Here is a 27,389-nt window from a genome sequence, read left to right on the forward strand (position 1 = left end):
CAAATCTTTAAAAGTGGATAGCTCCTGCAAATGGCATCCCCCCACAATCCAGTGGTGGTCTGTTGTCCTATGTCCTGATGTCCTCAACTGCAGAGCAAATTTATGGGCTTGATGACATTATTAACACTCCACTGCACTGCACAAGGCCTGTAGACTGGAAGGGAAGCGGGGGGTGTGGGGGTGCAAGGGCCACAGGGACCAGTCTTTTACAGGGGTCATAGGTGACTGTACAATGTATATGTAAAGCGCTGCGTAAATTGACAGCACTATATTAGTACCTGAAATAAATAATAATAATTATTTATTTAGTTGCAATAGTTTTCATTAGAATTTCCAACAGTACAGAGAGAAAAAAAAATACACAAAACAGGAAATATAAACGGATATATCAAACAGGATATAAAGCATGGTAATAAAGCATTTTTACAGAACCTGAGCAATTGCTGAAAGTTTCGTTGTCAAACGAGGAACATCAGAAACATTATCAGTTAATACCTTGAAGCAATACAAGGGAAAAACATGGGTCCAATAAAGAAATAAAGCACCCTAAACTGATTTGAAGTATGGACCTTGAAGCCAAACAAGCCAAGCATTATGAAAACTATCCCCTTTGAATATAGAGTATGCATATGCCTTTTCCAGTGAAAATTGCATGTTTGCTAAGCGGATCACTTCCAAATGTGAGGGGGTAATAGATTGTTTCCAGTATAATAATTATTTATTTATTTATTTCAGGTTCTTATATAGCGCTGTCAATTTACGCAGCGCTTTACATATACATTTAATAGGAGGATTAGTACCAGATCCCCTAGACAAAAACTATTGGTAACCCTTGCATTGTGGACACAGTCCCATTGCCAAGGGATTTTATTTTTTAGTCTGGAATTGGGCTCTAAAAAAAGCAAAATTTGCATTTAGTGCCAGTTTGTTTTAGGTAGGCTAAACAAAACGAAATGCACACTATTGTTTCTTGTCCCTACTACAGATACAGACAAAAAATATCATACACCTTTATGGTATCACTATGAACATCAAGAGTAGGAGAATATAGATTGTGTTTTGTTTTTTTGGTGGTGGGTCATGGCAATGGTAAGAAATATACTTTTTTTATTTTACTTTTTTGGGTCAGTATTCTTTTGACAATTAAAAAAAAAACAAAACAAAAAAGATATCTATTAACATTTGCTACCAAATAAAAGTCCTACTTATCCTGAAAAAAAGAAATATTATAATTCATATGGATACACAAAGTAATTTCAGTTTTACAAACACATGGCAACGTTGCAAAACTGCATTTGGGCATTTGTTTTGCCTTTCCGCCATTCAGGAGTTAAAAAAAGGGAAAACTAAAGAATCTTTGTACTGCTCTTTAAAGACAGAACACGTATTTACTGAGGCAATGTAAAAAATGTGGCGTCGACATCCTTATGAATAGAAACCCTGCTGGATGAAGGCCGCTCATTAAATTCCTCAGCTTAGAGAGGCAGCTGTAGGGAATCTAGGCCAGGATTTCTTGTGTGTCTGCTTCCCCCACCTCCAGCTGCTTTCATGAGACAAGACATGAGCTGGATCCATTGTGAATGACTGGAGCTGTACTAGCAGCAGCCTTATTAGTCCCTCACCCAGGACAGACATAATCCAGTCCCAGTTTCTAACGAGCTGACTAGTGTGCTGAACCATAGGGAATGTAAACACTGCGGGGAAAGCCTGGTTGGTAAGGGAGGCATCATGTCTGAGATTGTCACTCCATCACTGTGTCATTTTCTCTTTTTGTGTGTTTCCTGTTCGCTTTTAAAGAGGTGTTGCTGCACTGATTGCTCATCTATGCTTTCACATTTTCCTTTATGTTTATAGGATGTTTTATAGGATTATGGGAGTCCCTAATGTATACCTTGGTGTAAAATCAATGACACGTTAGCGTTGTTTTCTAAGAAATATAATCATTGTTATTATGTATATTAAAAGCTTATGGACTGTTTAATGTCTGCCTAAAGACCCCATACTGATTGACAGGCGGTATTCTGTCTTACGTGCTGTGTTCATAGTCTTGCACGCTATAGAAAGCAGAAATCCATGTCTACTGGTTTTAGGTAGTGAACGAAGAGGGCATCTAAAATTAGAGTCTTCCTGTCCTGAAGTGCAAAGCTGTGATGTACATTTTCAAAGATTACTAACTTGCTGCTGTTGGCAGATTTATCTATTTGTTCATTACATTGAACAGGGAATCTCTCCCAGACAGGTCCATCATAAATGACTCTTCACATGGGGTTTGTAAAATGAAATACAAAAAAATTGCAATTTACATATAGGCGGATCGCTTTTCATACTTTCTTCGCTTAGCAGGTTTTTCCAAATTAAGTCTGACACGTCCAGCAAGAAAAAGGTATTTGTATTTATGGATGTTTTATTATTATAATACAGGATTAATATATCATTTTATTTCATGTGAAATTAACTGGAGAGGGTAAAAACCATAGGGCAAGGGTGTCCAACTCAATTTATTTGCTGGCCGCATCAGCATTATGGTTGTCCTCAAAGGGCCGGTTGTATCTGAAAGACTGGATGTCCAGAGCACCCCACCCCCCCTTACATCAAGCGTCCCCAAATCTCCTATATCACAGTAAAAAGTGTAGAGCACTAGTAACAGTGAATATCTGTATACAAGTTCATTTTAAAATTTTATTGGAGTCCAAAGCAAAGATCATAAGCATCAGATGTGTCAATGGAAGGTGCAAATCATAGATCAATCGTGAAACACCGCCACTAGGGAGATTGAATACTCACCAGATGATGTTGCTGTCATTACAGTAGCACAAGAGACTTATTTGTAACAAGCCAGTAATATATCTGGATACCAACGAAAAGAATGAACCACCACACCAGTATCCAAATAGAATGCTGCTGGCGACCCGGAATTTGCACGGCAGCAGGGACATCAAATGCAAAAAGAGTGCACTGACGCATTTCGTCCTAAAGGACGTGGTCACGGGTCAGGGTACCTTTTTAATATTGTTTATCCTATATCACAGTGCACCCACTTACCAGCTGCCTGGAAGAAGCTGGGGTAGTAGCTGACAATCAGAAGGTGCAGAGTCTGGAGGAAGACCTGAGGAGGGTGAAAGTCAGCTGCTTCAGTCTGCTGAATGCTGAGACCAGCAGAGGTGGAGACGAGGGTGTGCTGTGGCTGTGCAGAGAGGCGCAGGATCTGTAGGGGGAGTTCTGTCCTCCTTTCTGCTGAGACAGGGGCAGAGAGGACCCTCTCCCTGGCTGCACAGAAAAGCGCAGGATCTAGTGGAGGAGTTCTGTCCTCTTCTCTGCTGCCGATTGCTGAGACAAAGTAGGGGCAGAGATAAAGGAGAGGTGCGTGGGCCAAGTATAATGGCCAGATTCAACCCACGGGCCTTGTGTTTGACACATGTGCCATAGGGTATAAAAGTGAGCAACATCCACGATCGGCTACTGCAAAGTCTAGGGAAGTTGAAAAAGTTTATTTATAAAGATTATAAATAGAGATGAGCTTGGGCATCCTCAAAACTCCTCTCAAGCCAAGCAAAGGTGGGGTTTGGCTGACAATGTTCCACTCAGCTCCTTCAATTTTTTTAAAATTTATTATTATTATTATTGTACAGGAATTATTTAGTTCCAACAGTTTGTGCAGTGCTTTACAAAAATAGGGCAAACAGTACAGTTACAATACAATTCAATACAGGAGGAATCAGGGCCCAGCTCATTAGAGCTTACAATCTAAAATATTTATTACAGGTATTTATAAAGTGTCGACAGTTTACACAGTGCTTTACACATTGCACATTCACATCAGTCCCTGCCCCTCAAGGAGCTTACAATGTTAGACCTCTGCCTCACATACTATACATAGGTTAATTTAGACAGGAGGCAATTATTCTACCAGTATGCCTTTGAGAAAGAAAATCTGAGAAACCCATGCAAGCACAGGGAGAGCATGCAAACTCCATGCTGGTAGTGTCTGGGTTGGGTTTCAAATCGATGACCATAGTACTGCAAGGCAGAAGTGCTAATCACTAGGCCACTGTGGATATTAGAGATGGGCTCAGGCATGTTGGGGATCCTAGTCCCAACCCACCTGCCTGATCCCACCAGGAAGCCAACACTTCACCCCGCTAATCACAGGCATTGAGACATTGCCCAGTCTGTGCAGCTGCGGAATGGGAAATGTCTTACTGCCTGTAAATAGCGGTGTGTGGTGTCGTCTTCCTGGCAGGATCGGGCAGGTGGGTTGGGACCACGTTTCCGAACGTGCCTGAATCCATCTCTAGTGGTAATCAAAGGATGTTGGACAGGAGGGAGCTAACCAATGAAGTGAATTTTGGCTGGTTTATAAGGAAGTGGACCAAATGAGCACTGTGTTTAGCTCCTTGTATTGGTTTGTATTGTCTCACTTTGCTTTGTAAAGTACTGCACTGTTGGCATAATATAAATCCAGTATAATAATAATAAAAGAGGAACTTCTGCCAAAACATTTAGATACAGTGAAATATTCAGATTTGTTTATTACTGTCTGTTCCTCCAAAGCCTAGAGTTCCTCTCACTACCTGTGTGGTCACAGGACAGGAAGTGAGGGGAAGTCTCTCTAAGGCCTATGTCACATTAGTAATCCTGTAACGGGTACCAACTTGCCAGAAAACAGGGTCAATAGAAGGGGCAAATAAAAACCTTTAAAAAACAATTCATCTATTTCTATGGCGGTGTTCCCTAGCTGTCCTGGACAGCGAGGCATTGCTCCTTTTACTGGCGAATTAGTTTCTCATCTTTTCAGCCAGCCGTAGACAGTAGAGTATTTTCTTCCCTCTGTAGCAATTCAGTAATTTGCCATGACTTGCCAGTGGCAGGATCACCAGAGGGGACTAAATAAAATTTACTAAAAATGCACCAAAAACCACTTATCTGTTTCTACTGCCTCGCTCTCTTGCTGAGCAGGAGAGCAAGGCAATGCTCCCTCATTAACAGCCACAGAAACTCGTCCCCCCCCCCCCCCCCCGCCTGTCATAAGCAAGTTATCAATAGTATGACATGAGCGCAATGAGGTTAGAGCAATATGGCGTTATTTACGCTTGGCTTTCTCTCTGAAGAGCAATCTACGTTCACATCACTCTTCAGAGAGCATTTGGCAGGCAATGAGGAGGTGTTGTATTGTAGGGATCGACCGATATCAGTTTTTCCATGCTGATACCGATATTTTGGCCATCGCATATCGATATCGGCCGATATTTTGTACATTTAAAGTTTTGAAAAATATAGACAATTTTTGACACAAATCTGGTTTTTGTTTAATGCTTAATGGCTGGCTTGCTGGCACCCTGTGGTGAGTGGCTTGCTGGCACCCTGTGGTGGGTGGCTGGCTGGCGCTCTGTGGTGGCTGGCTGGCTGGCACCTTGTGGTGGATAGCTGGCTGTCTGGCACCCTGTGGTGGGTGGCTGGCTGTCTGGCACCCTGTGGTGGGTGGATAGCTGTCTGGCACCCTGTGGTAGCTATAGGCGAGGGAGGTGGCCTAAGAAGGCAGAATGACGTCACAAAAATATCGGCAATATCGGGGAAAGTGCATATCGGCCCTTGATATATCGGTCTTGCCGATAATCGATCGATCCCTATTGTATTGCCTCCTCACCTCCTTTTTTTTTTTTTTGACTCCCAAAATGCACCGCAACTACATGCATGGTGCGTAGTTGCAGCGTGGCCCTATTCATCTAAATGTGTTGTGTTCAGTGGGTGATAGTGCCAACTGAGTGCGAAATGTGTATAATTCGTACAGCGGCATGTGTACAACCCCAGCCATTGTCTTTCCCAGCTAAATGGGAGTGGTTAAAGGGCAATAAAACACAGATCAAAGTATAAACAATCCTTAGAAGTACATTTTTAGAACCTCTGTCAGTTTTTGTATTGCTGTCTGTGTCTCCTTTGCTGTGAATGTCCCCTTTGGAGATTTAGCCTCTCCCTATGTGAAAGCAAGACACCTAAAACCATGAGATAAGTTCTAACTTTTTCCCACCATGCAGAACCTTTTATGAAAAATAGCAGAAGGTGGTCATAAGAGGACAAGGTACGCAATTTTCGGCTTCTAAGAAGGGTTTTTTTACCTATAAACCTGTGTCTTGTGATCCTAGAAATGTACAAGTTAAAGCGCTTGTAAACGTAAGCACATTAAACGAAAAAAAAAAAAATTCTCCCTGCAAGTTAAGGGCACAATGTGCTAGTATGCAGAGCATACCTCCAGTGGCGCACTGTCACCACTGTAGAGGCTTCTACCTTCATCCGGTCTTCCTTTCGGGTTCACGGGTTGTCGCCACCTAAATGGACGAGCTGTGACTCAGCCCAGATGCCCCCATAGCAAGCTGCTTGCTGTGGGGGCACTTAACAGGAGGGAGAGGCCAGGAGCTGCAGCCAGGGACCAGAGAAGAGGAGGATCCGGGCCACTCTGTGCAAATCCAACTGTATAGAGGAGGTAAGCATAACATGTTTGTTATTTTATTAAAAAAAAAAAAAACAAGACTTTACGATCACTTTAAGTTCTATCTAGTTTCTCACTATATCAAAAAAGCATTTCAGGCATTGTCTGCAGATCTGTTATATTTAAAGTGGAAAGTAAAGCTGTTTGCTAAGGTTAGCACATCCCTTACAATTTATTTGTTGTTTTTTTTTTTTTTTTATAGATTTTTAAACTGCAAAAGATGAGACATATGGTTTCCATAACCGTGTATAGGCACGTTTCTTTGAAGCGTTTCTTTGAAGAGTATTCACTGATGGCGATCAAAGTAAAAAAATGATTCGAATTTGGGGCACAAAGTTTTGGATCACGTGTCTGATTGTAGCCTTCTTTTTTCTCCTAGTTACATTTCAGGTAAGATGGTGAAAAATATGGCGTGCTGCACAGCACAATCAGATGTCATTGTGTATACTGATTCTGCATACCACATTGGCCCTTAGAATATTGTGGCATGGCCAGGGCTGGGGTGGAGGGGGTTGAAGTTAATTATTCTCTGCCTGTGATTGTACAGTAAAAAAGGAGTAGCAGGCTAATACGCTTGTTACTTTGCTCTCTCCTCCTTTCAGTATGTTCCTTATACAATGTGAGCACTTTAACACAATTGACTGGATTTTGTGCTGCTTCTCCTTTACTAGTCTGATCTCTGCTCTGTACAGGATTAAACAAACAGCTAATGCCATGTCAATTTTGAGTACTTACATTGGTTGCTTTTAAACACACTTAAGGCCCGTACACACGATCAGAAAATTGGACGAAAAATATTGCTTTCAAAGCGATCATACGATAATCTGATGGTTAGCATAGTTGCCATGGACATTCACGGAATTCAGACCCATGTCCCAGTCTGAGCATGTCCCGGACAGAATCCCAGAAAATAGGCTTTGTCCCAGGCAGGGGCGAACTGTGCCGAGGGGGTCTGATTCCCCCCATAAAAAGGCAGCGTGCGGAATGGTTGCCCGCCTACATAGTAAGCTGGGTTTGCTGGAAGTTGGGAGATTCTGGGAGGGATGCAAGCAAACTGCAGCTACCTATTGGTGGAGGAGGTAGCAGGGGGCAGGCTGCACCAGGTCCCAGTCAATGGGGGCGCTGTCCGGGCTTTCAGTGTTGTGGCATGGAGCTGCTCTGCAAGCTGCATGAGGGGAGGAAGAAGAAACTCTCTTATGCCTAAACAGTAATTAAAAGTCTCTCTCTCTTTCTCTTTTTCTCTCTTTCTCTCTTTCTCTCTTTCTCTCTTTTTCTCTCTCTCTCTTTCTCTCCCTGTCTCTCCCTGTCTCTCTTTCTCTCCCTGTCTCTCAAACTGCACTGGGGGCACCCTGCACATGTGTGAACTGGCTGTATTGAAAGCCGGTCACATTCACATGTTTTGCGAATTGATTGCAGTTAAAAATGCATCCAATTCGCATATATGTGAACCCAGCCTAAGACCTTTCAGACTCTATTTAACCACACCCCCTTTAAGCCATGCCTAGTATTTAGCGTAATTTAAACTACACCCATTTCTTAGCTTAGCGTGCCACATTTTTTTTCTCTCCTACTAGGCCATGCCTACAAATGAATTACCCTCCCCTAATTAAAATAATACTCCACCGACATAAAAAAAAAAAGTGTCCTTAAAATTTTTTGGAGAGTGTTGCCAACTTTGGGTTAGTACAAAGCTTTCAAGAGGCGATCACAACAGTTCATCCGATATTATCCAAAGGGACAAACACGAAAATGTTTCTCGTACGATACTAGATTGTACAATTTACGCTTAATCAGTACATCCTTTGTCCTAAAATACAATACAAATACAATACCATACATGAGATCACTTCTGAATTTGTATTCTGTCGTACAAGAATTTTTTAATAACTTTAGTAACCTCCTAATTTTCAATATGGAGACTAGCATTCAACAAAAACCATTTGTCCGATAATCTCATCTTCTTAGGAATCAGACACATGGGTATATTCCTCTGTACAGTGTGAACATGCTGCATATTGTGGTGTCCAGGAGCCTCTGGAGCTGCGTATAGCCAGCTACACTCGTTTATGGTTGGGTGTGGGTGGTGCGTAAAGCGGTAGTACACAGGTAAGTAGGGATGGGCAAATGGTTCGGCCCCTGCATGAGTTTGGGCCGAACATTTGCCTGCCCAGCCATTCGCAGAACACCTGAATTTGCAGGATGTTCCCTGGGTGTTCGCCCCGATGAACACCCTGCAATGCACTGAGCGCAGCACAGTGTATTCTGTACCCTGATTGGGCAAAGATTTGCCCAATCGGGGAGCAGTGAGAGCTGGTTGTTAAAGAGGAACTGCAGTCTTGTAACATAGGTTGTAATAAAAACATCTTTGCCATTCTAAAAGTTTCCTCTAACCACATTGCATATTTTATACAGTGCCTTGCGAAAGTATTCGGCCCCCTTGAACTTTGCGACCTTTTGCCACATTTCAGGCTTCAAACATAAAGATATAAAACTGTAATTTTTAAAGAATCAACAACAAGTGGGACACAATCAAGAAGTGGAACGAAATTTATTGCATATTTCAAACTTTTTTAACAAATAAAAAACTGAAAAATTGGGCGTGCAAAATTATTCAGCCCCTTTAAGTTAATACTTTGTAGCGCCACCTTTTCTATGTCGCTCATTGACAGACGTAGTCCTCCTTGATTAATATCAACTCGGGTTATACTGCCCTCTACAGGAGTAGGACTAGACAGGAAAGAAAACGTTCTGGCCACACCTTAGGGGCAGTCCCAGAGGGTATATCCTCTCACTTCCTGCTGCAGCAAATTTGTTTTTTTCTGTCTAGTTAGGAGTAAGGACCTAAGTTCCTTGCTGGGATCTTTGGTCCTGGCAAGATTTTTTTGAAATACTTTTTTAGGCAGCTTTTCTTCTCCAGTGTTCCTGTGAGATCTTCAAGCAAGTACGCTGAAACTGGGCGACGGGCTGGATGTTGAGATCCAGTGGTCATCCCAGTTCAGCCTACGAGCGCATGCAGGCCATAGCTCCGCGCTGGGTCGGCCGCGACATAGTCCCACTGGACGGGAACTGACCCTGCGAGTTAAACGTCTCGCCTGGACGCCAATGACCAGTTGCAAACTGAGTCACGGCGTCCGTATTGGTCGACAGCCCCACCACCCCGGTGGAGAGGGGTTCTGTCAGGAGTTGGCGCCCGCCTGGTTCCGGTGTAACGTGAGAATTACCTACCCCGGATACCTAATCCCCGCTCACAGCCCCGGATACCTAATGAAACAGCTGAGGACGTGACTAGTGCGCATGCGCACTAGTAGGAAGTTATCACGGTGTCCGTGAAAAAAACCTACCCACGCCACGCATACATTAAAACAGCTGTGCTGCAATATAATTCATCTCCGCTCCTGTCCCTGTCACTGCCCTGATCTTGGCTAGTAAATATAAAAGCGGGTCTCGGCTCCGTGATTTATGTTCGCATACACCCGCCGCCGCTTTAATATTTACTAGCCGAGATGAGGGAAGTGACAGGGACAGGAGTGGAGATCACTCGTATAGCAGCCCAGCTGTTTTAATGTAAACGCCGCATTAGACACAGTGCCGTGCAACCAGAAGTGACGAGGGTAGGTTTTTCTCACACGTAGGTAATTTTCACGGAACACCGGTATGGTGAGTAGAATGTTCCCCCTCTCCCCCTGTCGGGTTTGTTGGTGGACACGGGCCCCTCTCTGGGATGGTCGGACACTCAGTTTCTGGGTCCCCCCTCTATCCTATAACAGGTCACAGATCCCCCAATTTGAGTGTGATTTGTGAATAAGAAACCAGGAGGCTTGTTTTGGGAGCTGACTATCTAAAGTCACTATATGACTGTAAGGGTGACTGAAGTCAGTGGCAGACTACTAAAAGGCATTACTATTGAGGTATAGAGGTATCCTACCTGTCAGAGTGTGTATACAGGCCGATGCCTATGCCTGAGTTACTGCATCCGCAGGTCGCCATCCCTCCAGAAAGCCGGTCACTTCCACAGGCCGCACAGCCTCCCGCAGGCCGCACAGGCCGAGTGCACACTCCCGCAGGCCGCACAGGCCGAGGACACCTCCCGCAGGCCGCACAGGCCGAGTGCACACTCCCGCAGGCCGCACAGGCCGAGGACACCTCCCGCAGGCCGCACAGGCCGAGTGCACACCTCCCGCAGGCCGTTGCTAGCTTGCTAGCTTGCAAGCCGCCGCTATCCTACACAGGCCGCCGCCATTTTCCTGCTGATCGCACGGGGCCACCATATTGGCGTAGCCTCGTGTCTCCAGCATGGGGGCGGCCAGGTTTGAGGTGACCAAACACCTCGAGGAGCTATGGGGAGGCGCCGGAAGGTGTGTAAAGGGGGCGGAGCCGCCTCCTCGGCCCGGGAAAGCAAGCCAAAGACTTCCTGTCTGTAACAGACAGTGCTGGAAGCAGGTTGATAAGAAACTTCTGTGCATCAGGTGAGCCTTGGGGTCTCTCTCTCTCTCTTTGAGGGGTCCAAGCAGGTACACTGAGGGGCGCTATTGCGCTGGGGGACTAAGTAAAAAAAAAAAAAAAAAATGTTTTTTATTGCATTTAATTTTTTGTGTTTGCTGGCAAGTGTCTTGTTAATCATGAACCCTGCCACACATGTATCCCCACCTGATCCCCTCGAGGTGGCCGCAGGACCCTCCAGTACCCCACTTGGGATGATGTATTATCAGCAGTTTGGAGTCTTTGGTATCCCGGGTGGAGGTAGCCTGTCAGGGACGGGGGTCAAGAAAAGCGACCCCCGCCTACCCTTCTTTCATCTGATACTTCAGATACGGATTCTGAGCTGGTCATTGCAGCCCCTTTTCTGGGGTTGTTGTCTCAGGTACGGTCTCCTCAGACAGTGAGGAGGACGCTTCTGCCTCCGCCATAGCACAAGAAGCGTTGGTGGAGGCACTAGTTGTGTCTGTCCGGGAAACCTTAAATCTTGAGATTACACCGGCAGAGGTAGCTGAGACTGATATTCCTTTTTTTGGTACTAGCAAGCCTACCAAAATGGCGAAGGGTTTCCCTTGCCCAAATGGGGTCGTCCGAAAACGAACCCCTGCTATTTCCAAACGCATTGCTAGGCGCTATCAGTTTGAGGTATCCCTCATTATAAGATGGACGGTACCACCAATAGTGGACTCACCGATTGCCAGACTAAATAAAGCCACTGTTATCCCGTTGGATTGACAGAATGGGCCCCCACCCATCTCTAGGGTGGGGGGACGTCTTCACCGGTTTCCAGATCCATGGCTTTCCAGAATCCCGGATAAAGGGGTTCGCGAGGTCATACGGTCGGGATACAAGATCGAGTTTCGATCACTTCCACCGGTGCGATTCTTCCCATCCAATATTCGACATCCCTGGGTCGCTTAAAAAGCTTTGCGGGGGACAGCTTGATGCAACAAGGAGTGGGAGTTCCCATTCCTTGGACAGTTTCAGGGGTTCTAGTCGAACCTGTTCACAATGCCCAGGAAAAAGGGCTAGGTGCGTCCAATTCTGGTCTTGGGAGAGATGGAGTCCATCCGAACAGTGGTGGCCTCCCTGCATCAGGGGGATCTCCTGGCGTCCATAGACATTCAGGATGCCTATCTTCATATCCCCATCTTCACAGGCTGGTTCCTACCAGGACACTGAACTATCTGGGCCTAATTTTGGATACATCCTTGGCAAGAGTGTTTCTCCATGCGGAGAAACTCCAGAAGATTCAGTCAATGATTCGGATGTTGCTGTCCATCAGCTGGCTGGGACTGATGGTCGCCTCCTTAGAGGCAGTACCGTTTGCCCAGTCTCATACCCGAATTCTCCAAGAGGAGATTCTTCTCAAATGGAATCGGAATCCCGATTCCCTGGACAATCGGATCCGATTGAGCGAGCAGACCAGGGAGGCTCTGGTCTGGTGGCTTCGATCTCCGATGCTCAGCCAGGGGAAGTCATTTCTTCTGATAAATTCCAGGTTACCGATAAATGTGTTGGAACTGAGAGCGATCAGACTTTGTCCGATTTACTGGACCGAGCAGCTCCAGGACAGCCCGGTTCGGATCCAATTGGACTATGCCACAGTCATGACTTATGTCAATCACCAAGGGGCACCAAGAGTGCCCTGGCGGCCATAGAAGTGGCCAACATTCTTTATTGGGCGGAACAGTTGTTCCAGCTCTCTCCACGATATTCATCCCGGGGGTGGACAGGCAGATTATCTCAGCCGTCAGATTCTGGATCAAGAGGAATAGTCTCTTCATCCAGAGGTATTTCACCAGCTGTCCCTTCATTGGGGCACCCCGGATATGGATCTGTTGGCATGTCGGCTCAACAGGGCTCGTGCCCGCGATCCTCTAGCGGACGCAGCAGACGCGCTGAGCGCCCCGTAGGGGCAGTATCAGCTATTATATGTCTTCCCCCCTCTCAAGTTGCTGCTGAGATTTCTCCGCAGGATAGAGGTGGAGGGAACTCCAGTTATCCTGGAAATTCCAGGCTGGCCTCGTCAAGCCGGGTACGCCGACTTGGACAGGCTAGTCGCGGACGCTCCTTGGAGACTTCCTCTCAGGGAGGATCTGCGGTCTCAAGGACCGATCTTCCATTGTGCTTTACAGTGGCTGGCTTTAACGGCCTGGCCATTGAGACCCAGGTACTGAAGGACAGAGGATTGTCAGCTTCAGTTATTCCTACTCTAATTAAAGCAAGGAAAGCGACTTCCAGCAAAGTCTATTATCGCACATGGAAGACTTATATTGCGTGGTGTGAATCTTTGGGATTTCCCCCACGTACCTATTTGGTGACCCGAATTTTGGCTTTTCTGCAAAAGGGGGTTGAGCAGAAACTATCCTTGAGCACCATCAAGGGTCAGGTTTCAGCGTTAGCAATCTTCTTTCAGAAGCCGCTGGCTACTCATTCCTTGGTGCGGAATTTCATCCAGGGGGTGCAGCACTTGGCTCCGCCAGTGCGCGTGCCCTTACCGCCCTGGGATCTTAATTTGTTTTGTCGGTTCGGCAGAAACCTCCCCTTGAAAATATCAGGGAGATTCCCTTGCTTACATTATCCCAGAAGGTGGCCTTCTTGGTGGCTATCACTTCTGCACGCAGGGTGTCAGAACTGGCTGCATTATCATGCCATTCCCCATATCTAGTGGTTCATAGGGATAAGGTAGTTCTTCATCCGAAGCGATCCTTTCTTCCTAAGGTGGTTTCAGATTTTCATCTGAATGAAGATATTGTGCTACCTTCCTTGTGTCCTAAGCCCAATCATCCTCGGGAATGTGCGTTGCATTCCTTGGATGTAGTTCGGGCAATCAGGGTATACCTGAAGACTACGGAATTGTTCCGTGAAACGGATTCACTTTTTGTGATCACGGATGGCCCCAGAAAGGGGTTGCCTGCATCTGCCGCGACTATCTCCAAATGGATTAGACAGACGTTGGTACAGGCTTATTCTATTTAAGGGTCGGAATCCTCCGTTCCCTGTTAAGGCGCACTCTATTCGGGCGCTTAGTGTTTCCTGGGCCTTCCACCATCAGGCGTCAGGGGTCCAGGTTTTCAAGGCGATTACTTGATCGTCGGTTCATACCTTTACAAAATTTTATAAAGTTGATGTGATGGCATCGTCGGATGCCTCATTTGGCTGCAAGGTTTTGCAGGCCGCAATTTGAGGAGACCGTTGGTCTACCTCGAGGGTTTGTTGGGTTTTTTCACTTAGGTCTCATCTTTTTGCTCGATGAGTCCTTGATGCTTCTGGTTGGCTCCGGCTGGGCCTTCTGGATTTTGATTTCTGTTATCCCACCCCTCATTTGTGGCACTGCTTTGGGACGTCCCGAGTTGATATTAATCAAGGAGGACTACGTCTGTCAATGAGCGACAGAGAAAAATGGATTTTTGTAAGATCTTACCGTAAAATCCTTTTCTCTTAAGCTCATTGACAGACGTAGTACCCGCCCCTTTGTTTTCTGAGTTGGGTTGGGTTAAATTCTCTAAACACTGCTTTGTGACATAACTGATTTGCTGTAGCAGGAAGTGAGAGGATATACTCTCTGGGACTGCCCCTAAGGTGTGGCCAGAACGTTTTCTTTCCTGTCTAGTCCTACTCCTGTAGAGGGCAGTATAACCCGAGTTGATATTAATCAAGGAGGACTACGTCTGTCAATGAGCTTAAGAGAAAAGGATTTTACGGTAAGATCTTACAAAAATCCCTTTTTGCTGCGATTACAGCTGTATGTCGCTTGGGGTATGTCTCTATCAGTTTTGCACATCGAGAGACTGAAATTTTTGCCCATTCCTCCTTGCAATACAGCTCGAGCTCAGTGAGGTTGGATGAAGAGCATTTGTGAACAGCAGTTTTCAGTTCTTTTCACAGATTCTCGATTGGATTCAGGTCTGGACTTTGACTTGGCCATTCTAACACCTGGATATGTTTATTTGTGAACCATTCCATTGTAGATTTTGCTTGATGTTTTGGATCATTGTCTTGTTGGAAGACAAATCTCCGTCCCAGTCTCAGATCTTTTGTAGACTCCATCAGGTTTTCTTCCAGAATGGTCCTGTATTTGGCTCAATCCATCTTCCCATCAATTTTAACCATCTTCCCTGTCCCTGCTGAAGAAAAGCAGGCCCAAACCATGATGCTACCACCACCATGTTTGACAGTGGGGATGGTGTGTTCAGGGTGATGAGCTGTGTTCCTTTTATGCCAAACATAACGTTTTGCATTGTTGCCAAAAAGTTCGATATTGGTTTCATCTGACCAGAGCACCTTCTTCCACATGTTTGGTGTGTCTCCCAGGTGGCTTGTGGCAAATAGGGTTGAGCGGACACCTAGATGTCCGTGTTCGACGGGTTCGGCCGAACTTTAAAAAAAAGTCCGGGTCCGTGTCCCGGACTTTTACCGAACTTTTCCCGGACACCGAACCCCATTGAAGTCAATGGGGACCCGAACTTTAAGGCACTAAAATGGCTCTAAAACACCAAAGGAAAGGGCTAGAGTGCTGCAAATGGCAGCAAAACGTAATTAAGAGCATGGCAAGTGCTCTGCAAACAAATGTGGATAGGGAAATAACTTAAAACAACAAAAAAAAAACAGAAAAATAAAACAATGTTCTTCTTCATCTCTGAAGGACGAGGCCCATATGGAGTAGGAGGGAGGTTGAGGTGGTGGTGGATGTGGCGGTGACATAGGCGTGCGCACAGGGTGTGCTGGGTGTGCCTGGGCACACCCTAATCACCTAGGGCACATAGCATTGCCAGTGAGGAGATGGGAAAGATCTCCCTGGGACCTGCTCTGCTCTATTTCTCCTTGCCTACAGGTACATGGCCCCGATACATTACTCTCCCTGCTGGCAAACACATGCATGTGTATTTCAACTTTGGGGTGCACACCTTAATGCAATAGGCTGCGCACACCTATGGGCGGTGTAGGTGGAAGCGGCGGTGGAGGAGGACCAGGGCCGGATTAACAGCATCATGGGCTTGGTGCTGAGGATTTTGAAGGGCCTTAGGGCCGTGCCTTGCCATGCACCCAGAGGAGGAAGGGTGCAGCCATGCATGCCTAATTCAACATGGGATGCTGTCTCTGAAGCCCATAAACACATCCATGCATCGCCAACTGTCCCTCCTTGTCCGGCCTTCACGCTGTGTGGGGAGGTTCTGAGGGTGCTGCCTGGGGAAGCGAGCATAGAAGCCAGACTTCTGTGTTTACAAGTGACAGAAGAGCGGTAACAGTGAATATGGCCAACCCGGGGCCTATATAAAAGGTAGGGGCCTGGAGCTGCAGCTCCAATAGCCCCTACATTAATCTGGCCCTGAGGAGGAGGACGAGGTAGCCAACACTGCTTCTTTTCACAAATTTTAAATGAGGGTACACCCCAAAAGAGTGAGAAAGAGCAAAAATGGAACAATGGGTGGGTAAGGTCGGTATCCATTGCTATTCTGCATAAGGTACGGAAAAGTCCCGTGGGATCCATGCCTGGTTCATTTTAATGAACGTGAGCTTGTCCACATTGTCTCTGGACAGGCGGCTGCGCTTGTCTGTTATAACGCCCCCAGCCGTGCTAAATACCCGTTCAGATAATACACTGGCTGCAGGGCACGCCAGCACCTCCAAGGCGTAAAGGGCAAGCTCAGGCCATGTGCCCAATTTGGAGACCCAGAAGTTGAAGGGGGCAGACCCGTCATTCACTACATGTAGGCGTGTGCACACATACTGCTCCACCATGTTGGTAAAATGCTGCCTCCTGCTAAGACGTTCCATCTGAGCTGCTGGTGCTGCTGTTTGTTGTGGCGTGCTGACAAAGCTTTTCCACATTTCGGCCATGCTAACCCTGCCTTCTGAGGTGCTGGCGGTGCCCTGGTTGCGTTGGCGACCTCCTCCTCCTCCTCCTCTGCCTTGTGCTTCCACTGTGGCCCCGCTGTCAGATGGGAATGCCAGCAGCATGGCGTCTACCAGCGTGCGCTTGTACTCGCGCATCTTGCGATCGCGCTCCAGTGAGTGAATTAAGGACGGTACGTTGTCCTTGTAACGGGGATCCAGCAGCGTGGCCACCCAGTAATCAGCACAAGTTAGAATGTGGGCAACTCGGCGGTCGTTGTGGAGACACTGCAGCATGTAATCGCTCATGTGTGCCAGGCTGCCCAGAGGCAACGAAAGGCTGTCCTCTGTGGGAGGTGTATGGTCCGTGTCCTCTGTATCCCCCCAGCCACGCACCAGTGATGGCCATGAGCTGGCCTGGGTGCCACCCTGCTGTGAACATGGTTCCATCTCCTCCTCCAGCTCCTCCTCCTCCTCATCCTCCTCATCCTCCAGAACTGTGCCCCTGCTGGACAATTGCGTCCCTGGCGTTTGCGTGTGCAGGAACCCACCCTCGGAGCCCCTTGCGAATGACTGCCCTGAAAGCCTTGGAAATGTTACCTCTTCATCCTCCTCCTCCTCCTCATCCTGTGCCACATCCTCTTCCATCATCGCCCGAATTGTTTTTTCAAGGAGGCATAGAAGTGGGATAGTTAAGCTGAGAACGGCGTCATTGCCACTGGCCATGTTGGTGGAGTACTCAAAACAGCGCAACAAGGCACACAGGTCTCGCATGGAGGCCCAGTTATTGGTGGTGAAGTGGTGCTGTTCCGCAGAGCGACTCACGCGTGCGTGCTGCAGCTGAAACTCCACTATGGCCTGCTGCTGCTCGCACAGTCTTTCCAGCATGTGCAAGGTGGAGTTCCACCTTGTGGGCACGTCACATATGAGGCGGTGAGCGGGAAGGCCGAAGTTACGCTGCAGCGCTGCCAGGCGAGCAGCAGCAGGGTGAGAACGCCGAAAGTGCGCACAAACGGCCCGCACTTTCTGCAGCAGCTCTGACATATCGGGGTAGTTTTTAAGGAACCTCTGCACCACCAAATTCAGCACATGCGCCAGGCAAGGGATGTGCGTCAAACCGGCTAGGCCCAGAGCTGCTATGAGATTTCGCCCAGGCCGGGCTTGAGGCTCGCTGGCAGCAACCACTCATTTGTCTGCTGTTCCATGCTCCTCCACAACTCCTGCGCGGTGTGTGGTTTGTCCCCCAAACAGGCAAGTTGTAAAACTGCCTGCTGTCGTTTACCCCTGGCCGTGCTGAAGTTGGTGGTGAAGGTGTTACGCTGTCCGGATGAGGAGGCGGTAGAGGATGAGGAAGCGGAGTAGGAGGAGTTAGGAACAGGAGGCAAACTGAAGCGCCCTGCAATCCTCGGTGGTGGAAGGACATGCGCCAAATTGCTATCCGCCTCAGGCCCATCCGCCACTGCATTTACCCAGTGTGCCGTTAGGGAGATATAACGCCCCTGACCGTGCTTACTGGTCCACGTATCCGTAGTTAGGTGGACCTTGGCACAGATGGCGTTGCGCAGTGCACACCTGATTTTTTCCCCCACTTGGTTGTGCAGGGAAGGGATGGCTTGCCTGGAAAAGTAGTGGCGGCTGGGCACGACGTACTGTGGGACAGCCACCGACATAAGGTTTTTAAAACTGTGCGTCTCCACCAGACGGAATGACAGCATTTCAAAGGCCAATAATTTTGAAATGCTGGCATTCAGGGCCAGGGATCGCGGGTGGGTAGGGGGGTACTTCCTCTTCCTCTCAAGTGTTTGGGAGATGGAAAGCTGAACGCTTCCACGGGACATTGTGGAGATGGTTGTTGGTGACCCAGGTGGTGGTGTTGCTGACAGATCGTCTGTTTGCGGGGTGGCAGGTGCCGGTATCACTACAGATGTGGCTGGAGCGGCCGAGACTGCAGCAGAAGAGGAAGCAGGATGAGCCAGAGACGTTTCTTGGTTTTGAAGGTGTGTACTCCACTGCAGCTCGTGCTTTGCACTTAGATGCCTGATCATGCAGGTTGTGCTCAGGTTGAGAAGGTTCATGCCTCGCTTCAAGCTCTGATTGCACAGGGTGCAAACCACTCGTGTCCTGTCATCAGCACATTTTCTAAAGAACTTCCACGCTAGAGAACTCCTTTGAGCTGACTTTGGTGCGCTCGTTCCCTTGCTGCGTTGGGCAGTAGCGGGCGTAGTGTCTAGGGCACGGCCGCTCCGCTTCTGCACCCTGCTCCCTCTTCTGCTGTGCTGGTGGCTCTGTGCGACCACCGCCTCTTCCTCCAAACTACTCAGTTCACCTGCATGACGTTCATTCCATGTGGGGTCGAGGACCTCATCGTCCTCCACATCATCTTCCACCCAGTCTTCACCCCTGCCCTCCTTGTCGGTCTCCACAATGCTGAACGCCGCAGCAGTTGGCACCTGCGTTTCGTCATCATCGGAGACGTGCTGCGATGATCCTTGCATGTACTCATCTTGAGAAATAAGTGGTTGGGCATCGCTGCACTCAATCTCTTCCACTTCTGGGGCAGGGCTAGGTGGATGGCCCTGGGAAACCCTGCTGACAGAGTCCTCAAAAAGAATAAGAGACTGCTGTATGGCTTGGGGCTCAGACTGCTGGCCTGATTTGCAAGGGGGTGAGGTGAAAGACGGTTGGACATTGGCTGCAGGTGCCAACTCTGACCTTTCTGCAGTAGACTGGGTGGGAGACAATGTGAAGGAACTGGAGGCACTGTCAGCAGCAAACCAATCTACTATCGCCTCAACTTGTTCTGGCCTCATCACTTCTAGGGGCGTTTGATGCCCTACCAAATACTGATGCAGGTTCTGTCGCCTACTCACACTTGAGGAAGGTGTTTCACTTGTGCGTGTAGCTGGCACAGATCGACCATGTCCTCTCCTTGCAACAGGAGCTCTACCAGCAGCACCACGACCCAGGCCACGGCCCTTATTTGACGGTCTCCTCATATTTCTGTAATTTAAGATCTTGCCCTAGAAAGGTTTTTATTGAATAGCGGAATGGAAAATATGATCAAAAAAAGTGTATGTATCTCGCACGTACACAACCACACTAGGCCCCAATTACTATTGTTTGTACCCCTAAAAGGCTAGATGAGGAGTAGGGGGGGTATGGAACAGGCAGCACCCTCAAACCTTCAGAAGTATGAGATGAACCCCAACAACTTGGAAAGGTGGATCTCTCTCACACGTACCGACACAGACTATCCCGCAATTCAATTGATCCTCAAAGGTTTTTATTGAATAGCGGAATAGGAAATATGATCAAAAAAAGTGTATGTATCTCGCACGTACACAACCACACTAGGCCCCAATTACTATTGTTTGTACCCCTAAAAGGCTAGATGAGGAGTAGGGGGGGTATGGAACAGGCAGCACCCTCAAACCTTCAGAAGTATGAGATGAACCCCAACAACTTGGAAAGGTGGATCTCTCTCACACGTACCGACACAGACTATCCCGCAATTCAATTGATCCTCAAAGGTTTTTATTGAATAGCGGAATAGGAAATATGATCAAAAAAAGTGTATGTATCTCGCACGTACACAACCACACTAGGCCCCAATTACTATTGTTTGTACCCCTAAAAGGCTAGATGAGGAGTAGGGGGGGTATGGAACAGGCAGCACCCTCAAACCTTCAGAAGTATGAGATGAACCCCAACAACTTGGAAAGGTGGATCTCTCTCACACGTACCGACACAGACTATCCCGCAATTCAATTGATCCTCAAAGGTTTTTATTGAATAGCGGAATAGGAAATATGATCAAAAAAAGTGTATGTATCTCGCACGTACACAACCACACTAGGCCCCAATTACTATTGTTTGTACCCCTAAAAGGCTAGATGAGGAGTAGGGGGGGTATGGAACAGGCAGCACCCTCAAACCTTCAGAAGTATGAGATGAACCCCAACAACTTGGAAAGGTGGATCTCTCTCACACGTACCGACACAGACTATCCCGCAATTCAATTGATCCTCAAAGGTTTTTATTGAATAGCGGAATAGGAAATATGATCAAAAAAAGTGTATGTATCTCGCACGTACACAACCACACTAGGCCCCAATTACTATTGTTTGTACCCCTAAAAGGCTAGATGAGGAGTAGGGGGGGTATGGAACAGGCAGCACCCTCAAACCTTCAGAAGTATGAGATGAACCCCAACAACTTGGAAAGGTGGATCTCTCTCACACGTACCGACACAGACTATCCCGCAATTCAATTGATCCTCAAAGGTTTTTATTGAATAGCGGAATAGGAAATATGATCAAAAAAAGTGTATGTATCTCGCACGTACACAACCACACTAGGCCCCAATTACTATTGTTTGTACCCCTAAAAGGCTAGATGAGGAGTAGGGGGGGTATGGAACAGGCAGCACCCTCAAACCTTCAGAAGTATGAGATGAACCCCAACAACTTGGAAAGGTGGATCTCTCTCACACGTACCGACACAGACTATCCCGCAATTCAATTGATCCTCAAAGGTTTTTATTGAATAGCGGAATAGGAAATATGATCAAAAAAAGTGTATGTATCTCGCACGTACACAACCACACTAGGCCCCAATTACTATTGTTTGTACCCCTAAAAGGCTAGATGAGGAGTAGGGGGGGTATGGAACAGGCAGCACCCTCAAACCTTCAGAAGTATGAGATGAACCCCAACAACTTGGAAAGGTGGATCTCTCTCACACGTACCAACACAGACTATCCCCCAATTTAACTGATCCCCAAAGGTTTTTGATTAAATAGCGGAATAGAAAATATGATCCCAAAAAAGTGTATGTATATCACACGTACACAACCACACTAGGCCCCAATTACTATTGTTTGTACCCCTAAAAGGCTAGGAGTAGGGGGAGTATGGAACAGGCAGCACCCTCAAACCTTCAGAAGTATGAGATGAACCTCAACAACTTGGAAAGGTGGATCTCTCTCACACGTACCAACACAGACTATCCCCCAATTTAACTGATCCCCAAAGGTTTTTGATTAAATAGCGGAATAGAAAATATGATCCCAAAAAAGTGTATGTATATCACACGTACACAACCACACTAGGCCCCAATTACTATTGTTTGTACCCCTAAAAGGCTAGGAGTAGGGGGAGTATGGAACAGGCAGCACCCTCAAACCTTCAGAAGTATGAGATGAACCTCAACAACTTGGAAAGGTGGATCTCTCTCACACGTACCAACACAGACTATCCCCCAATTTAACTGATCCCCAAAGGTTTTTGATTAAATAGCGGAATAGAAAATATGATCCCAAAAAAGTGTATGTATATCACACGTACACAACCACACTAGGCCCCAATTACTATTGTTTGTACCCCTAAAAGGCTAGGAGTAGGGGGAGTATGGAACAGGCAGCACCCTCAAACCTTCAGAAGTATGAGATGAACCCCAACAACTTGGAAAGGTGGATCTCTCTCACACGTACCAACACAGACTATCCCCCAATTTAACTGATCCCCAAAGGTTTTTGATTAAATAGCGGAATAGAAAATATGATCCCAAAAAAGTGTATGTATATCACACGTACACAACCACACTAGGCCCCAATTACTATTGTTTGTACCCCTAAAAGGCTAGGAGTAGGGGGAGTATGGAACAGGCAGCACCCTCAAACCTTCAGAAGTATGAGATGAACCCCAACAACTTGGAAAGGTGGATCTCTCTCACACGTACCAACACAGACTATCCCCCAATTTAACTGATCCCCAAAGGTTTTTGATTAAATAGCGGAATAGAAAATATGATCCCAAAAAAGTGTATGTATATCACACGTACACAACCACACTAGGCCCCAATTACTATTGTTTGTACCCCTAAAAGGCTAGATGAGGAGTAGGGGGAGTATGGAACAGGCAGCACCCTCAAACCTTCAGTATGAGATTGTGTTCACTGTACCCCACAAAGATTGAGTTCACTGCACCCCACAATGATTGTGTTCACTGCACCCCACAAAGATTGTGTTCACTGCACCTCACAAAGATTGTGTTCACTGTACCCCCCAAAGATTGTGTTCACTGCACCCCACAAAGATTCTGTTCACTGTACCCCACAAAGATTGTGTTCACTGCACCCCAAAAAGATTGTGTTCACTGCACCCCAAAAAGGATGTTGTTCACTGCACCCCAAAAAGGATGTTGTTCACTCCACCCCAAAAAGATTGTGTTCACTGCACCCCACAAAGATTGTGTTCACTGCACCCCAAAAAGATTGTGTTCACTGCACCCCAAAAATGATTTTGTTCACTGCACCCCAAAAAGGATTTTGTTCACTGCACCCCAAAAAGGATGTTGTTCACTCCACCCCAAAAAGATTGTGTTCACTGCACCCCAAAAAGATTGTGTTCACTGCACCCCACAAAGGATTTTGTTCACTGCACCCCAAAAAGATTGTGTTCACTGCACCCCAAAAAGGATGTTGTTCACTGCACCCCAAAAAGGATTTTGTTCACTGCACCCCAAAAAGATTGTGTTCACTGCACCCCACAAAGGATTTTGTTCACTGCACCCCACAAAGATTGTGTTCACTGCACACCAAAAAGGATTGTGTTCACTGCACCCCAAAAAGATTTTGTTCACTGCACCCCAAAAAGATTGTGTTCACTGCAGCCCAAAAAGATTGTGTTCACTGCAGCCCAAAAAGATTGTGTTCACTGCAGCCCAAAAAGATTGTGTTCACTGCAGCCCAAAAAGATTGTGTTCACTGCAGCTCACACACAGAAAAATGGATGTGGATCACTGACACCTGCCTATCTCCAATCCCACACCACACAGCAATATCGATTGTAGTTTGTAGAACACAGTTTCCCTAAAATTCAGCAGACTCTGTCCCTAACAGGATTGAGAAGAGATCGTAGATCAGGATTGAGTGCAGACCCCACCCCCCACACAGCAATATCGATTGTAGTTTGTAGAAGACACTGACCCTATATAATTCAGCAGACTCTATCCCTAAAATGCCTACAACTCGCCCTGCCTAAACACTCCGACCTGTCCCTCAATTCTATCCGGACACAAATGGTTTTTTCCTGCCTATCTTTCCCTAATCAGCAGCCAGCACGTTGATGTGTGCTCTGTCCCTGAATCTAAGCAGCATAATGACGCCGCTGCGGCTGCCTCGAACTTATAAAGACTTGGTCACATGCTTCAGACGGCCAATCACAGCTACTGAGACATTTGCAGGCATGGCTGGGATGGCTTAAGGCACACCAGTTAAACGATTGTTGATTGGCTGTTGAAAGCCCGCCATGAAAAGAGCGCCAAAGCATGCAAAACCCGGAAATAAAACGACCGAACACGGATTTTTACCCGAACATACAGTAAAGTGTCCGTGTCCGTGTTCGGGTACAAAAAATCCAATTATTCGGTACGAACACGAATAATACAGTCCGTGTTCGCTCAACACTAGTGGCAAACTTTAAACGACACTTTTTATGGATATCTTTAAGAAATGGCTTTCTTCTTGCCACTCTTCCATAAAGGCTAGATTTGTGCAGTATACGACTGATTGTTGTCCTATGGACAGAGTCTCCCACCTCAGCTGTAGATCTCTGCAGTGCATCCAGAGTGATCATGGGCCTCTTGGCTGCATTTCTGTTTAGTCTTCTCCTTGTATGAGCTGAAAGTTTAGAGGGACGGCCAGGTCTTCGTAGATTTGCAGTGGTCTGATACTCCTTCCATTTGAATATTATCGCTTGCACAGTGCTCCTTGGGATGTTTAAAGCTTGGGAAATCTTTTTGTATCCAAATCCAGCTTTATACTTCTCCACAACAGTAACTCGGACCTGCCTGGTGTGTTCCTTGTTCTTCATGATGCTCTCTGCGCTTTAAACGGACCTCTGAGACTATCACAGTGCAGGTACATTTATACAGAGACTTGATTACACACAGGTGGATTCTATTTATCATCATTAGTCATTTAGGTCAACATTGGATCATTCAGAGATCCTCTCTGAACTTCTGGAGAGAGTTTGCTGCACTGAAAGTAAAGGGGCTGAATAATTTTTCACGCCCAATTTTTCAGTTTTTTATTTGTTAACAAAGGTTGAAATATCCAATAAATTTCGTTCCACTTCATGATTGTGTCCCACTTGTTGTTGATTCTTCACAAAAAAATACAGTTTTATATCTTTATGTTTGAAGCCTGAAATTTGGCAAAAGGTCGCAAAGTTCAAGGGGGCCGAATACGCAAGGCACTGTATGTATTGTGATTCTCTGCTTGCTAAAAATGCTGCAGGAATCTTTCACCACAAATTCTGGCTGCAGCCATTTTAACTGTGGGCAGCTGAAGCTGCTGCCCTTCTACTTCCTGGATTTCTGTGCTGTGTAGCATTTACTTCATAGTCTCGTGCAGTAAGGAAACTGTGGGAATTGTTCTTGATAAGTTGCCATAGGAATGGCAGCTTCTTTGCAAGTTCATGCCCTGTTATAACAAAGTATCAACAACATGGAACACAGAAACAGTCAAGTTAGGTGCACATACTACGGTATGCTTGTTATGCTACCAGTACTGGGATAGCTGACATTTCTCTCCCTGAGTCAGTGCAAATACAGAAATCCACATCAGTAGCCTCTGCGTTTTATCAGCAATGAAAGAGAAAGTACACAGAATAAGGTATTTACTGCCACCAAACTACAGTTTTGCTTTCCAAAGACAATACAGCAAGAGCAGAAAGTTTAATTGAAGGAAAGATGAAAAAATGACTGAAGGTCCACTTTAAAGAGTGGAGCCAGAAAGCCGGCTGCGGCATTCTAGACAACCGATCAGCTGTCAATGGGTTTCCCCACTGACCACTAAATAATAATAAAAAAAAAAAACTGCTGGTTAAAAAATAAAGAAAAAAATGTAGTGGGGTCCCCCCCCCCCAGTCCATACCAGGCGTTTTGGGGGTAATCCATACCAGACCCTTATCCGGGTATGCAGCATGGCAGGTCAGGAAAGGGGGGGGCGAGCGAGTGCCCCCCTGAACAATACCAGACCACATGCCCTCAACATGGTAGGGTAGGTGCTTTGGGGTACTCCAAAGAACCTTGCCCCCATGTTGATGGGGACAAGGGCCTCATCCCCACAACCATGGCCAGTGGTTGTGGGGGTCTGCGGGTGGGGGACTTATCGGAATCTGGAAGCCCCCTTTAAGAAGGGGGGCCCCCAGATCCTGCCCCCTATGTGAATGAACATGGGGTACATAGTACCCATTCACCAAAAATGTGTACAAAAAGTAATGAAAACAAGAGACAAGTTTTTGACAAAACCTTTATTGAAAAAAAAATAAAAAACAGCGTCCCTCTATGTAAATCTATCGTCAATCAGGCCGCCCACCAACCCAGAAAAGAAAAATGCTCCGCCTTCTGGGACGGCTTCCAGCCAAATGCCTCCTCTACGGTTTGATTTTTATTAAATAGGTAAGGGGCGGGACCACCTGGCAGCATCATCTGATGGCCCCTCCACCTTCCCCCTAGTAAGCACCAGTCTGTGACATCACAAGGGGGCGGTGCCACTGAGTGACATAGCCAGGTGGCCTTGCCCCTTACCTATATAGGAAATGTCAAAGCGCAGAGGAGATTGAGGTAACAGCTAGTTACCGATTATAGTGCACCCCAAACACACTGATTGCCCCCCCAATAAAGAGTACCTGTCACTAACCCATCAAAGTACCTGTCATCAGCCCAACAGAGTACCTGTCACCAGCCCATCAGGTACTCTGATGACAGGTACTCGGGTACTCTGATGGGCTGGTGACAGGTACTTTGAGTACCTGTCATCGGAGTACCCGAGTACCTGTCATCGGAGTACCCGAGTACCTGTCATCTGAGTACCCGAGTACCTGCCACCAGCCCATCAGAGTACCCGAGTAACTGTCAACAGCCCATCAGAGTACCTGAGTACCTCTCAGTATCCCATCAGAATACCCGAGTACATGTCTCCAGCCCAGAGTACCCAAGTACCTCTCTGCAGCCCACCCGAGAACATGTCATCAGCGTACCCAAGTACCTGTCATTAGCCCATCAGAGTGCCCGAGTACCTGTCTCCAGCCCAGAGTGTCCGAGTACCTATCTGCAGCCCATCAGATTACCTGAGTACCTGTCTCTAGCCCATCAGAATACCCAAGTACCTCTCTGAAGCTCATCAGAGTACCCGAGTACCTTTCTGAAGCCGATCAGTGTACCTGAGTACCTATCCGCAGCCCATGCCTCTTAGATTATGTGTTGGGGTGTTTGCTTTCCAAAATTGGGTCATTTTGTGGGGGTTTCCATTGTCCTGGGGTTCCAGGGCCTTCAAAAGTGTGATTGGTTGTAATGAAATTATATGTGTAATTTATGCTCCTAGAACACTTGACGGTGCTCCCTGCATGTTGGGCCTCTGTATGTGGTCAGGCTGTGGAAAAGTCTCAAATATGTGGCATCGCCATACTCAGGGGGAGTGGCAGAATGTATTTTGGGGTGTAATTTTTGCTATGTACATGTTATGTGTTAGAAATATCTTATAAATTGACAACTTTGTGTAAAAAAAAAAAAAAAAAATGCGTTTT

The 27,389-nt window shown here is 46.8% G+C and overlaps 1 protein-coding gene across 1 annotated transcript in view; it reads left to right on the forward strand.

Annotated features, from left to right (window-relative positions):
• The first annotated feature begins 1,559 nt into the window (after nucleotides 1-1,559).
• FUT10 (fucosyltransferase 10) overlaps nucleotides 1,560-27,389 on the forward strand; it is a 48,885-nt gene continuing 23,055 nt past the window's right edge. Inside the window, exons 1-2 of the mRNA XM_082243218.1 lie at nucleotides 1,560-1,714; nucleotides 6,687-6,874. Coding sequence (XP_082099344.1) covers nucleotides 6,797-6,874 — 78 coding nt within the window. The 5' untranslated portion in view covers nucleotides 1,560-1,714; nucleotides 6,687-6,796. The remainder of the gene's footprint in view (nucleotides 1,715-6,686; nucleotides 6,875-27,389) is intronic.

This window comes from Pelophylax lessonae (assembly GCF_965119305.1).
Source record: "Pelophylax lessonae genome assembly, chromosome: 1".
Lineage (NCBI taxonomy): Eukaryota > Metazoa > Chordata > Amphibia > Anura > Ranidae > Pelophylax > Pelophylax lessonae.